This window comes from Panthera tigris, chromosome A2, assembly GCF_018350195.1.
Source record: "Panthera tigris isolate Pti1 chromosome A2, P.tigris_Pti1_mat1.1, whole genome shotgun sequence".
Taxonomy (NCBI): domain Eukaryota; kingdom Metazoa; phylum Chordata; class Mammalia; order Carnivora; family Felidae; genus Panthera; species Panthera tigris.
Genome location: NC_056661.1, coordinates 95,815,896 through 95,830,772, shown reverse-complemented (window position 1 = coordinate 95,830,772; position 14,877 = coordinate 95,815,896). Strand labels below are relative to the sequence as shown.

Genomic DNA, 14,877 nt, shown 5'->3' with positions numbered 1-14,877 from the left:
CCTGGGAAACAGATTCTTCCATATGCAGCATCCATCTGAATTCACTCATACAAGTGTCTTTCTTCTCTGGGAGAAAAATAGGAGCAACTATGTACCACTGTGCTCTTCCTATTCTACCCATTACCTAATTACCCCTCCCCTCCTACCACATAAGACTCAATAGCTAACAGGGCAACTTGGAGTATGTATATATATATATTTGAATACTGAAATTTCTAGGATTTCTAAAAGACTTAAAAGCTTATTTTCTTAGGAAATTAAAAGTTTAACTCTTCAATCTTATATACTTGCATATGCTTATTTATGCTATTTATTTAGATTGTCTTGTTCCAAAAGGAATTTAAAGTAGCTAATTAAGAAGAATATAATCTTGCAAGGTAAAAAACAAAAACAAAAACAAAAACAAACTTTAAATGTATGTAAAATTAAGCTAAATAAAATATGAGTAGAAGGATGAAGTGTTTCTTTTTACAAACTTGTAAAACCCTTTATAGATTGTCTTTGTTTTGCTTTAAACAGTGTTTCCTTCATTTTTGCAGAATCAAAAACAGCAGAATCTAAATTATATTCTATTTGAAGTGGTGTTTTCAATATTCACATGGTCGAATAAAGCTAGCATTACTAAGCATACTCTAACAAAAGAAGTCTTCCTTAAAAAGTACAAGTAAGAGGCAGAGTAAATGCTATATTCATTCAGACATATTCACTCATATGTACATTTTGTATAGGTTCATATAATACAAAATGTTTCTAATATGATATATGGGTAGACACCCAGGTTAAAGACAGAAATGCTTATCACTGACAGCTAATTACCTGAATACAGTGAAATGTCTGTTACTGAGTCTTACAGGATTGAAAATGCTTTTAATACAAGTTATAAGGTTAATGTGTTCTTTAAAACATACTATATTTTAAATAACATATGCAGCATATTTTATAATAAATACCTAACTATACTTTGCTAACTTTCTCAGGTCCTAGTGAACCCTACTGTAAACAAATCTGTGCCAGTATTTAATCAGTATTATAATCAGCTAGAAAGTCATGTCCAAAAGTATTAGTTCCCAAAAGTTTCCAAAGGACCCTATATTAACACATCTTATCAATAATGTGGTCCAGAACTGTTCTACCCAATACGATAGTCACTAGCTACCTGTGGCTATTTATATTTAGCAATAAATTAGCTAAAATTAAATACAATTAAAAATTCAGTTCCTCAGTCATACTAATTACACTTCAAGTGCTCAAAGGTCACATGTGGCTAGTGACTACCATATGAGTGCAAATTTAGAGCATTTCCATTACTTTAAAACTTCTCTTGGGTAGTGCTGGTCTGCAGGTTTGGCCCAGGAGACACAGTAAGGCTCATCTAGAAGACTGAAAGATTCTGACAATTAGCTAAAACCCCAGAATGTCTTTCTTCTTTAATATTTATGTATTGAGTTTCCAAATTCAAAGAATTAATATTTAATAGCAACAAATTCTGTAGCAATAATCTGTCTGTGATTATTGCTATTCTTTCTAAAAAATATATTAGACAATTAAGAACATAAGAAATTCAGGGACGCCTGGGTGGCGCAGTCGGTTAAGAGTCCGACTTCAGCCAGGTCACGATCTCGCGGTCTGTGAGTTCGAGCCCCGCGTCAGGCTCTGGGCTGATGGCTCGGAGCCTGGAGCCTGGAGCCTGTTTCCGATTCTGTGTCTCCCTCTCCCTCTGCCCCTCCCCCGTTCATGCTCTGTCTCTCTCTGTCCCAAAAATAAATAAAAAACGTTGGAAAAAAAAAATTTATAAAAAAAAAAGAAATTCAGATCCCATATTAAAAGATAAATTCACATGTTTTTAAAAAGATACAAAATATATGAAAAGTTAGTATTATGATATATTCATAGGGCCCAGCAGTATACTTTTACACAGAAATCTCTTGACTATCTAGGTGAACCACATAATAACTACCAAATATCATATAAGGTACCTGTCTAATACCATGCTGTTCTCTTTAGGAGTAGAAAAAGACAAATGCAATAAGAGCTTGTGGAAACACTAAAAGGAGGTACAGGAAATGATTCTGTGGCAGACAGAAGGTTCAGTTCAAAGGTTTTCAATTATTTTAATAAATGTTTGCCATTATCTTCTGACTGTAGGAGTGCCTGCTAAGATTTGTAAGCCAATACTAAAAATGTCTCATTTACTATGTAGTAATTACACACTGAGCCATATTTAAACAAGGCAACCCGCACATTTTTCATTGCCAAAATGCATCAAGGTTAAAAACAGATGCTGCACTTTTTCTGCCAAAATTTGAATAACATAAAATATGTGTATCATATCAGAGCTTAAGATTAATATATACATAAGGTAATTAAGCAGACAAAAAGGTGACATCAAAAATTCTGTTAGATTTTCGATGGATAATTTTCAAAATAATATTATTTGTATATTTCATACAAAGAGAATGAAAAATTTTACATTTTAAAAATAAATAAATTTTTAAGGAAACAGACTTTCCCACCAAAGTTGACTTACTGAATCATTTCGACCAAAAAAGGTATATATTGCATACAAGTAATAATCAAATAGCTGAGACATGAAATGGATAACATCAAAGGCAATTGGCTTAAGAATGTTCATCATCTGCATATATTTACCTGAAAAAAATCAAAATTAGAAAAAAATTAAAATCTGTTAAGTCTATCATTATAGAGACACTATATCAAATGTATTTTTTAATGAAATATTACATTCCTAGTCCCATTAGCCATTTTCAAGTACTCAATAGTCATCTGTGGCTAGTGGTTATTGTATTGGACAGTTACAGCATCTTGGAAAGTACTACTGGAGAGCACTGACATAAATAATACCTACAAAAATATTTTTATACTAATATATTTTACTGTTTGTCAAATATTCATGGAACATCTATAATCTATACTCTTTTATAAATAACACTGCACACACTATAGTTCCACATTCTTGGATTCCATTTGAAATAATTTCTTCCAATAAAATAAAATAAATTTAAAAAACATTTTTTTAATAAATTAAATAAAATAATTTCTTCAAAAATGTTTAGGCATAATAATACCAAAGACAATGTACTTGAAAAAAAAGCTTTTCCTTTTTCACAAGCTTATATACACAGAGCAAAAGTAAAAAAGCAAGAAGAAAAAGGACACATAGAAGGCACATCCTATTCCCTTGAACCCTAGCCCTGTGAAATCTTGTGTCAGAGGCCAAGAACATTTCTTTATCACTACATCACTCAAGAGCTCAACACTCTCAAAGTGCCAAAAAAATGTCCTATTCGTTCCTTCCTTTGGGAGATGCCAATATTATGTTCTCTTCTCTCTAAACATATGATACAGTTACAGAAAAAAATATTTAAAAACCAAAATCTCAAAAAAAAAGTAAAATGAAAAAAATAAAACCTCAAATCTCTACATTTATAAACTTGTTAATGTATTTGAAGGGTGCATGGGAGATGGGCTGAAACAAGTAATAAATAATAACAAGTCCCTAATTGTGTTTCTTTTTTATGGGGAATAATAGGGAAAGAAGCACATCTATAAAAAAATGCTCTTCTGCAGAAGATGTTAAAACAGGCCATTTGCTTAATTTCCAAATGAGCAAATAACTCAGGTGCTCACTCTACTTAATGTAACTGCTATAAATTTTAAATTGGTACTATTGAAGACACCATGACTCAAGAGAAAACACATTAACTGCAGTAGAAAAAAATTTACTCTAATGGAAATATCTACTATGGAAACCATTTCTTTATTATTTAAGAACTCAGTACAGCTGCTTTAATTTACATGCGAAATGATTCTAAACAATACTCAGATGGTCAGGAAAAGAAACACACACACACACACACACACACACACACACACACACACACACACACCAAAAAGTAAAAACCATTCAACTCAGATTCTATTCTTACTCTTATTTGTCTTTTGTTTTAGAATCATGATTTGTAATTATTTCACACAAACTTTTTTTAAAAAATCACAATGGAAAAATATTTGAAAATTATGCTCCTAGAAATTTCTGGATCACTATGCAGGTATTTCATCAATTACAAACATGTAGTGAGAGACTAAGAGAAAAATTACCAGGTGTACTCACAACTGCAAAGAAAAGACCCCCCCCCCCCCCAACCCCCGCCATCCTGAAACCAGCCAGGGCGTGCCTGGTTGTGGTTTGAAATAAAGGCGGGAACCAATCAAGTTCTGCTGAGTGTTCAAATTTAAATGTCAACCAATAACAGCTCTGTAACCTCAAAAAAAATCCCTAACTTGTTGTGCCTGTCTATAAAAGAAGCTGTAAGATCCTTGCTCAGGGCCTCTTGCATCACCGGCAACGAGTGCGCGGAGGACCGGGTTCGAACCTGCAATAAACGACCCTTGCCGCTTGGCTTTGACTCTGGACTCTGGTGGTTTGTTTTCAGGGGGTCTCTCGAATCGGGGCATATCAGTAGGTTTTAAACTGCAACTATTTACACAAAAAATGTGACACTGAAAAAAATTTAAAAATATCATGTTTTAATTGATATCTGTTTTGAGATATCAATTAGAGAGATAATAAGAGATGATAAGTAAAATGAGGTAGAATGCAAATATCTGGGTTAATATATATCCAGAACACAAAGCTCCTCTCCATTACTAGTAAGATTAACCATTGTTTATATAATTAATCTTAAGGAAGAATATATAAATGAATTATTAATAGGTAAAGCTATTTTAAATGTTGCATTCAAAAGAAAAAAAAACTAGATAAAAACCCACCACTCTCAAAAAAATGTTTAAATATATTTATATTCATTCATTCAATTCATTCAACAAACAATTTCTGAAGGCTTATTATGTCCTTGGCTTTGTGTTAAGACACAAGGTGTTAGAGTCCCTGCTCTCATACCTTAAATGGTCAGATGAGGGAGGCGGCCATATAAGCAGGCTGCCAGCATATTAAAACATAAGAATAAGAATAAGAAGAATAAGAATAAGAGCTCTGTTCCAGTTCATGAGGGCACAGTAAGCTTTTGGAGGCTGGAGGAGGCCTATGTACCTTCTCAGAATTACTGAATTAAAAGAATTTTACAGTAGTTTAAGCCTGTATCTATGAAGAGAAAGGGATGAGGAGGGAAAGGCGAGTAGGTATGATCACCAGAAAATGAGAAATCTCGAAAAATTTCTACACCAAGCCAATTTCTAAATTGGTAAACCTTTCTGATAAAGGACCAAAGAGTACATAGTTTTAGGCTTTGCATGCTATACAGTCTATGTTGCAACTACTCAGCTCTGCTGGTCTCTGTTTCAACTACTCAACTCTGCCTTTGTAGCACAAAAACAGCCATAGACAATATGTAAACAAATGAGCATGGGTGTATTCCAATAAAACTTTATTTACAAAAACAGGTAGCCTAACTCACTTGACCTGCATGTTATAGTGTCCCAACCCCTGTCTGGATGACACATAAGAGACAGGAGAGTTTGACGGAATAATACAAAGAAATCCATAAACCACAAGACGACCATTAAGGAGATAAAAGCTATTCTGTAGGATGGTGACTGCTTAGACTTGGTGGGCAGTGCAAGAGGGCAGGAGCCAGAAATAGAGCTGAAAAAGGATGGATTCATTAAGGGTCCATTACCCTTAAATTACCATTCAGCAGGTCTTCCTCTATCACTATCCCTCACCAACAATAGAGTACAGGCTACCAGAATATTCCCACGGACAAAAACAAAAGAAAACAAAAACTCTTAGGATTTCTCTCTAAAAGAAGTAAATAAATGACATGAACAAACCAAACAAAAAAACTGAGCAAAATTTAAAAAAATAATAAATTAGAAAGGCAAAGGCTTCTAGTGTGCATGTTGGCACCACAGATTAAAATCTACCTAATTCTAAAAATTGGGGGATCTGTCCCCATAAAGTAAAAATTGCTAGTAAATCCACCCAGCCTCGCCCGGTTCTATAGGAAGTTCCCAGTCAGGATCCCTACTGAGGAGAAAGGGGCAGGAAGAGCATAGCTCTCATTACTCAGCAAGGGACACCCACAGCAGCTATGCAGGCCTTCTATTTTGGATTTGAAGAGGTCATCAAAAATCACCAGTCCCAGAGAGTAAAAGTAAAAAGAAATGCTGATCCCAGAGAAAACAGTAAGTCAAGCTAAAGAAATGTAATAATTATATAAATCTTATAACAGAAGAATATGGGGGGGTGGGGGGAAAGAGAATACACAAGGGCTTTTAAAGAATTTAAAAGTGATTTTAAAATTAAAAATTAAAGAAAAAAATGGAAAAATGGAAGTCTTCTAGAAGATCGAGAAAATATAGGAGACATAAAGGGGCCAATCTAAAAGACCAACACTTAAGCAATGAGAAATCAAAGAAAGAGAGGGTAGAGAAAATGGGGAAGTGGAAATCATCAAATAAATAGTAGCATTAGTCACAGCTGAGGAGCATAAGAGCTTTCAGATTGAAAGGGTCACGAACTACCCAACACACTTAATGAAAAATAACTCACACCTAAACACATCACCAGAGAGTTCTGAAACATCAAGGAAAAAAAAATACTAAAAGCTTTCAGAGAGAGAGAGAGAAAGAAGAGAGAGAAAAGAAATTCAACTACAGTAAAATGAACAGAACACTACAGGTTTCAACTTTCCGAGGAAAAATAATTCCTAATCTGTAATTCTATTATGCACAGCTGAATTGTCATTCTGTGAAAGGACAGAATAAAGACATTCAAAATGACAAGAATTCAAAACATTTACCTCTCATTACTCTTTCCTGGGAAATTACAACTAGAAGACAAACAAAAACAGACCAAGAAATTGCCTCCAGGCTGGTGGTAGGGAGGCCTGGGGTGGGAGACTGCTGTTTCCTCACAATCTCTTCTTTACTATTTACTGCCTTACAGTGAGAATACTACCTTAATAAAAGGGTAAAAGCAAGGCTCTGAAGTTAGCCGGCCTCGTTTAAAAAATGTGGTCGGTCAGTGAATGGAGATGTGGTTCAGATGCACTCCACCTTCTCTTCCTTCCCTTCTAGAACTCCCTACAGAGGACATGAGAGTGGAGTGCACAACAGCATGCTTTGGAAACATGGAGGAAGGTTACTTAATACACAGCCCAGATGGATACAGGACTGGCCCATGCCGTAGGAGGGAGGACCTCAGGCCCCATGTGAGGAGGGTTCCTGGCTTTGTGAGAGAATTCAAGAGCAAGCCACTTAGAGGAAGGGACAAGGATTTATTAAATATAAAAGTAAGCAAGGAACTACTTCACAAAGTAGCAGTCTCTCCTCCCAGGTGAGAAAGAGGACCCCGCCCCCCTCCTTTGCCTCTAAGGAAAGGTTTTGTAAGTTTTATTTAAATTAGCTAACCATATAGGGAGGGGTTTACTCTTTAACTTAGGGTTTATCATTCACATTGGGCAGTTTTTCCATTGTTTTAGGGTTATGGAATTACCCACAGGAAGCAATTTTAAGAAAGTCCAGCCTGGGTAGCTTTTTATTGCTGGAGAGAGTGAGGCTTATGGTTTTCCATGAGTCTGATCTTGTGACTCTTTTTATGACCTGCTGCTGACTTTTAGGTTAAGGGTCAGTCTAGAATCAAAATGGCTATACTTTGGTCAACTTGTCTCCCTAGACTCCCTTCCCTCCTGCCTCAAGATGACTAAGAAAAGCATCTCTTCCCAAATGATCACCTGCAAGAAGTTCTTATTCCTGTTTCCAGTCTATATTATCACCTCTGTGAACTTCGTCCACGTGTAAGAATCAACATTCCTGATTTCCTTTACCAGTTGTGAAGCATGAAAAGAACTTACTGGCTCTAAGAACAGACAATCTGGGCTCTACTAGTTAGCAGCTATGTGACATTAGGCAAGTTATTTACCTCTGGGCTTTAATTATTTGGTATATAAAAGGGGTATTGTAAAGAATTCATGAGAGGGGCGCCTGGGTGGCTCAGTCGGTTAAGCGTCCGACTTCAGCTCAGGTCACGATCTCGCAGTCCGTGAGTTCGAGCCCCGCGTCGGGCTCTGGGCTGATGGCTCAGAGCCTGGAGCCTGTTTCCGATTCTGTGTCTCCCTCTCTCCCTGTCCCTCCCCCATTCATGCTCTGTCTCTCTCTGTCTCAAAAATAAATAAACGTTAAAAAAAAAAAAAAAAAGAATTCATGAGAAAATGTGTGTAAAGTGTTTACGTGGCCTATAATAAGGGAGCAAGAAATCTTAGCTACTGCTATCATTTTAAAATAATTATAGTTATGATGAATGCAGGAAGGGAGAAGTACAGAGTGCTAGGTAAAGAAACTTAGGGGCGCCTGAGTGGCTCAGCTGGTTAAGCAACCAACTTCAGCTCAGGTCATGATCTCAGAGTTCGTGGGTTCGAGCCCTGTATGGAGCTCTGTGCTGACAGCTCAAAGCCTGAAGCCTGCTTTGGATTCTGTGTCTCCCAATCTTTATGCCCTCCCCTCCTCATGCTCTGTCTTTCTCTCTCTCTCTCTCTCTCTCAAAAATATATACACATGAAAAAAAAAAAAAGAAACAAAGAAAAGAAACCTAACCTCATGAGGAAACGCAAAAGAAAGAGCACCGTTTACATTATCATCCTAAAATCTAGACTGTGTGTCCTGCATACTCATGGAGAGGAGACACAGAGGGACTGGCAAAGAAACCAACCAAGGAACAAGATGGAGGAGAACTATACAACCAAGAGGAACAGTGGGCCTGCCTTACCCAGCTCATCAGCACAGAGAACAAATATTTTAAAATATTTCACATAAATAACAGAGCAATTACCACATGAAAGCTGGCCCAGGGAAATTCATTTAGAGAGCCACACTTTTACACAGAGGAACAAATTCAAGGGTACAGAGAAGGTGCTGTGTGTGTGTTCCTCCACTGTTGATTCAGACAAAAGAGGAGGAGAAAGTGTTGCTCCAATATTCAAGATTTTAAAAATCAAGGTTTGTCAGTTCAGTATACTGGGCACCTACAAAAGCACTGGCTGAATGCTCTATATGCTGCAGAGATGACTCTGATCGTTCTCATCTGTAGGGGCTGACAAATTGATGGGGAGGAGCAAAACAGAATCTGAGCTGGAAGGATGTTAGCTATTCTTATCACAGCGCACTAAGTTGAAACACCATTAATGGATATAAATAGCACATAAAGGCAAGCTGGAAATGCTATAAATGAGCCATAAAGGAAAGGAAAAGTTAGTTCAGCTCATAAAATTTAGAAAAACACACTGAACAATGAACTGAAGACCACAGTCTATTACCTAAGTCTTTAACTACCAGCTTTTATTCTATCATTTCATTGTTATTTATTTTTATTCTGTAGTTTGAATATTCTATTTCATCCTCCCAAATCTCCTATATGATTTTCTTGCACATTTTGCTGAAGGATGACACTTCTTGGGTCATCCTCTCAAAATATCATGTTGTACATAGAGCTATCAGCTCAGAAAGTGTTTTAAAACTGTTTAAAAGTATTTCATATAAATAACAAAATGTAAGTATCTTTTAGAGAAACAAAAATATTGGAATGTAATCTAAATTAAATAATGACATATTTTTTTCCTTAAACATTACATATCAAAATATTAAAGTTTCTGAGATAACTTTATTCTGGTTTCATGTTAAGTCTGGATACATGACGTGCTGGTGTGTTATGATTTTCAGCTGCTAAAGTAATGTAATAAATAATTTTATTCTAAGGTCTGTAGTTTTGATAAGCATGGATTTTGGCAACCTGACTTCTGCCCCTCTCAAACCTATAATACCTGCTCAAGAGAGAGCTGCCTCCAGAAGAAAATCTTGAATAGGAAGCCTATCTCGGTGATGAGACACATTCCTTAAAATTTCTCTACCTCTGCAAGAAATTGTCAGGTTGACAGAATTTTCTCTTTACTCAAGCAAGCATTCTGATTAGTTCTCTGCACTTATGAAAGGCTTCCTGGGCTTTTCTAACAGATTTAGGTACCACCTAGGGCTGGGAAACCCCATTAACACTTTTTTGTTTAATCTCTCCTAATTACCTGCCAAATAAATACTACTTGAAAAGGACATTTTGAATATGCCTTTAATGTTCTAAAATGTGCCTCCCAACTATTGAATAATTAGTTCCTTCATCTTCCCAGGCACCCAAAATTAATCAACCTTATTTACACAACTGTACTTCTGGCTTTGTAAGAAGAGACATTACCTTTGCGGGTTTATTATCTTCAAGCACCTCTATAGCATTTACTGGTTGGAGACCCCTTAGTGAGTGGTTCTCTTAAAGTTCTATTTTATGAATATGTACAAACTGAAGATAAAGACATCCCAGGGAGAGAAAGCGGTAGGCATAAAAATCTATGGGAGGGAATAATGGAAGCACCTAATCCCAGCCCTAAATGGGAAGATGTGAGAGTTAAAATAGCATACTAGGCATTGTTTACTAATTGCAATTCTAGTAAAAGATCTGGTGGTGGTGAAGGCTGAAATTACAATCGTCAGATTCTCTTCACTGAGTAAGGTTTTATTCAGGACTGTCTGCTTTATAGGGTTGACATACCAAAAGCCCGTTAGAACACAACTTTCCCCCCATTTCTTAAATCCACTATTAGAAAACAATGTCCACTATGTCAATCAGTAATCCTTCTATAAGAATTTGTTGTTACTGACTTCTGAATTTAGCACCAATAGCACATTTCTATCCATTTCTTACATAATGAGAATAGCAGAATGCAGTTTTTCATTTCCTTATGTCTGCTAAGAAGTGAAGATTTGCATCTGTTGTCTGCATTTAACTGAATGAAACATGATTTGCCCCCCTCCTCAATTTTGTTTTAGCCTTATATTTGATTTACTTCTACTAAATATATGTCTTTTAGAGTAAAAGTAGTTGATAACCTCTAGTTCTTTTTGAACTAGGTGAGGTTAAAAATATAAACTATCACTAAATGGGACTGATTGTATTATTTTCCCCATTTATCCCAACCCACTCCCCTTCCCTGTAAGAAGATTATGCATCCTCCTCTACTGCTCTGAACCTGTAGTGCCTTCCTGGGCACAAGTGTACCTCTCTCTCCAATAGTCAAGCCTGACTTGCCATGGCCAGTGACATGTCACAGGAAGTCAGTGTGCCACAGCAGGGTGGAAGCCTTAAGGGTCATAACATGGACTGACTCCTGCTCTTTTCCCCATGTTCCAAATTGGTACTATTCTCTCAGAGTGAATCTCAGAATGACACATGAAACAGATCGAAGGTGATCATGAGCCAATACACATCATGTAAACTTTTGTGGCTGAAAGCCACTGATGTGTTAGGGTGATTTGTTCCTTCAACACAACCAGGCAAAAGATGACTTCATTAAACTACATCTCTCAAGCAGTGTGTTCAGACACCAGAAACTACAGTGAGTCCAGAAAGCTGAGGAGGATGACAAGGATTTTGGAATATTTGTCAGTGGGAACCACATAAGGGAAATGAGCACACTGACCCTAAAGAAAGAACTGGTGGAGCATACAGAAAGGAAGGACAGTATAACTACCACCCAGACCTGAAAAGTGATCACAGGGAAGAATAGGAGAAAAAAGTACAGACTTACTCTTTTTACTTTTAAAGGCATAACTAAGACCAACAGATAAAATTACAGAGAAAAAGAAATTTTGATTTATCACAAGGAAGAGATTTCTACCAATTAAATCAGTCTAATAGTTGAATGAGTAGTCTTGCAAAATAAGACGTACAGTCACTCACTGTGAGACATGAAACAAAAGCTAGGTGACCACCACAAATTAGGGGCATTAAAGAAAGAAATCCTAGTTTTATAGGAATTTATACCAGATGACCTCTCAGAACCCTTCCAGTTCTGGTTCTATAAATTCTAGACAGGAACTCATAATGCTATGTTCAGTTAGCTCTCTTGGATAAAGAAGAAAGGCTAATTACCCTGGCAATAATCAGCCAAAAAACACTTTAGAATCTGGTCATTTTTTGGTGTGTCATAAAAATATACAAATTTTTCTTTTCCTCTCAATTCATTATTACTTTTCCACTATTTTTCCTAAAGGAAATGGGACTTCTAAGAAACATTTTGTCTACTTTGCCCTATTCATTAATGAAATTTAGAAATTATCTTCAAGAATACAGACCATTTTATCAGAGTCAAGAGTAATCAAACTAGGCAGCAGGATATTATCATCTCCATATAGAATACAGAGGTTTTTTTTGTTGTTGTTGTTGTTGTTCTAGAACACCATTAAAATTCCTGACTGGTATAGATGACTTAATTAATTTGAGAAGACATCTCTATAACTTATATGTCAAATGTACAGACTTACTTGTGAGACATAAAGGTTAGGATGGCATATAAAATGTTGAAATGTTGAATGTTAAAAATTCCACATCATCTTCAAACTGAAGTATTTTAAATGACATTTCTTCACGTTATTTGCTTTCTACAAAATCATCAATAAAGGTCTTATCTGTAATAAGAATAACTCTTTCTATGGTGTGAACATTTAGCTCTTGTGTCTGAAAATGCCAGAGAATCACTCTTCACTCTGTCTGTCTGACAGGAAGATTGTGAAGATCAATGAACTAAGCACAACATAGTGTAAATGTGAAATGGGTACTATCATCATCCTACACACACCTCTAATTCACATAGAGAATTTTTCATTACATACCAAATAACTGGAATATTTTAGAAAAAGTAGAAGACACAAATACAAAGTAGTTAACTGAAAAAGAAAAACTGACATTAATATTAGTATTATACTATTTGAAACAATTATGATGAGAAAGCATTGACCTCTAACAGTCTTAAAACCTTCCTTGTGGTAAGCATTGAAGTGTACAATGAAAACCCCAATAAAAGTAACAAAAGTAGACTAATTTAACTAACAATGTTTTTTTTTAAAGGTGTAGCTACTTACCAACAAGTCTTATTACATTCAGTGTTGTATTTGTTAAGATGGGTGCATTCACTTTATTTAGACTGTAATCTGATTTCTTCCTGCTTTTTAAAGTTTCCCTAGAAACGCTTAATATGGAAAAACAAAACAGAGTTGCAATTAGGGTTGTCAACTAGTAAATCAGTAAGTTATTGAGATTAGGATCTATCCTCCATTCCTAATTAGTTATGAAAAATGTTACCATGTATCAGGTAGGGATATAAAGATTATCTCCTGTCCTTACAAAGTTTACAGTCTAGAGGAGAAGAGTAATTCATAAACAGAGAACTAAAGTACTATACTCTATTTCTTTGATTCAAAGACATTAATTAACCACTTTTAAAAAAGCTATGTTACTTTAAAAAATAGATGTTTCGGGGTGCCTGGGTGGCTTGGTTGGTTAAGCGTCCAACTTCAGCTCAGGTCATGATCTCACACTCCGTGAGTTCGAGCCCCGTGTCGGGCTCTGTGCTGACAGCTAGGAGCCTGGAGCCTGTTTCAGATTCTGTGTCTCCCTCTCTCTCTGCCCCTCCCCTGTTCATGCTCTGTCTCTCTCTGTCTCAAAAATAAATAAACGTTAAAAAAAAAAATAGATGTTTCAGGGAAATTCTGTATCAAATGTACCAAACATCCTGATTTCAGACTTATAAATATGAAAACATAGAATCTAAACCTAATATCTAAAACATAAGGTATAATGACAGAGTCTGGGGTTATTAGGTATGACACTAGGTTCAAAGAAAAAGTAGAACTTATGTGATAAGTACAGAAAAAAAGGGGACACAGAGGTAAAAGAAGAGAGTGTGCTCAGAGAAGCATAAAGAGTTCGCAATGCCAGCATGGAGAATGCGTGGGCTGAGGGAAAAGTGGTAAGAAGAAAGGTAAAGGCCAGGTCACTAAAGGCAATCACATCTAAAGAGTATGAACCTTAACCTGAATACAAATCTTAAGCAGAAAAATGACATGATCAAATTTTTAGATTAAGAAAAAAAAAATCTACATTTGTATCCAAGAATGGATTAGGAGGGGGTAAAACTAGACACAGGTAGCCAAGGTAAGGGGGCTGATCCAATGATCTGGCACAGAGATGATTTTTGCATGAATTTCGATGATATCAGTGAAATACAAGACATTTTGATAAATTCTAGAGACACTTTGAGGTTGGAATTGGTAGTAATTGATTGAATGCAGGTTGTAGTTCACATTATTCATACTTCTTAGTGGTAAGTTAGGTGGGTAACTGCATAACCCTACAAAAAAATGCAAGTATATACACACATATACTGGCAGACACTATCTTACATGTTCATTTCAATTAGAGCTTTCCTTGTAGCCAAAATATACCCGAAATATCCAGTGAAGAAGTCCAACAACACAATTCTACTTGGTTCATAACAGATCATAGATGGGAGATATTTAAACATCATATATATGTGAAAAAAAATGGAAACAATTTTTGACATTAAAATATCCATTACCACACAAATAGATCATTTTTGAGGAGAGAAATTATATTGATTAGGGTTTCAAATTAAATAGGTACTAACTAGGTACTTTGGGGGTAAAAAGTAGGGCAGAATGTACTTAAATCTATCATTAAGAATAAAGTATATTTGCAGTCACTAAATGTCTGATGCTCAGTCATGAAATTAACTCACTCACATCTAAGAATCAGCCCATTTAAGTGGGAGAAGGTGACAAAAAATTCTTATGTAATTATCATAGTTTTTGAACAGGACAGTTTATCATAGAAACAAAACAATGAAGGAACCTTAACAGAAGGCCCAAATATATTTGTAAATGTAATTGACATCGGAAAAATGAGTGGAGACTCTCTGCATTTACTAGATTGAGGCAGAAACTCCACATACAGAACAAATGACTACTTTCCTCCTTGAGTTTTTTTTTTTCCTTTTTTTT

At 35.8% G+C, this 14,877-nt stretch overlaps 1 protein-coding gene across 1 annotated transcript in view; it reads right to left on the bottom strand.

The window, feature by feature from the left end:
• The window catches only part of VPS50 (VPS50 subunit of EARP/GARPII complex), a 132,828-nt gene that overhangs the window by 24,737 nt on the left and 93,214 nt on the right, over positions 1 to 14,877 (bottom strand). The window contains exons 20-21 of the mRNA XM_007076702.3: positions 12,940 to 13,046; positions 2,528 to 2,649 (exon numbers count right to left, since the gene is read on the bottom strand). Of these exons, the coding sequence (XP_007076764.1) occupies positions 2,528 to 2,649; positions 12,940 to 13,046 (229 nt within the window). The remainder of the gene's footprint in view (positions 1 to 2,527; positions 2,650 to 12,939; positions 13,047 to 14,877) is intronic.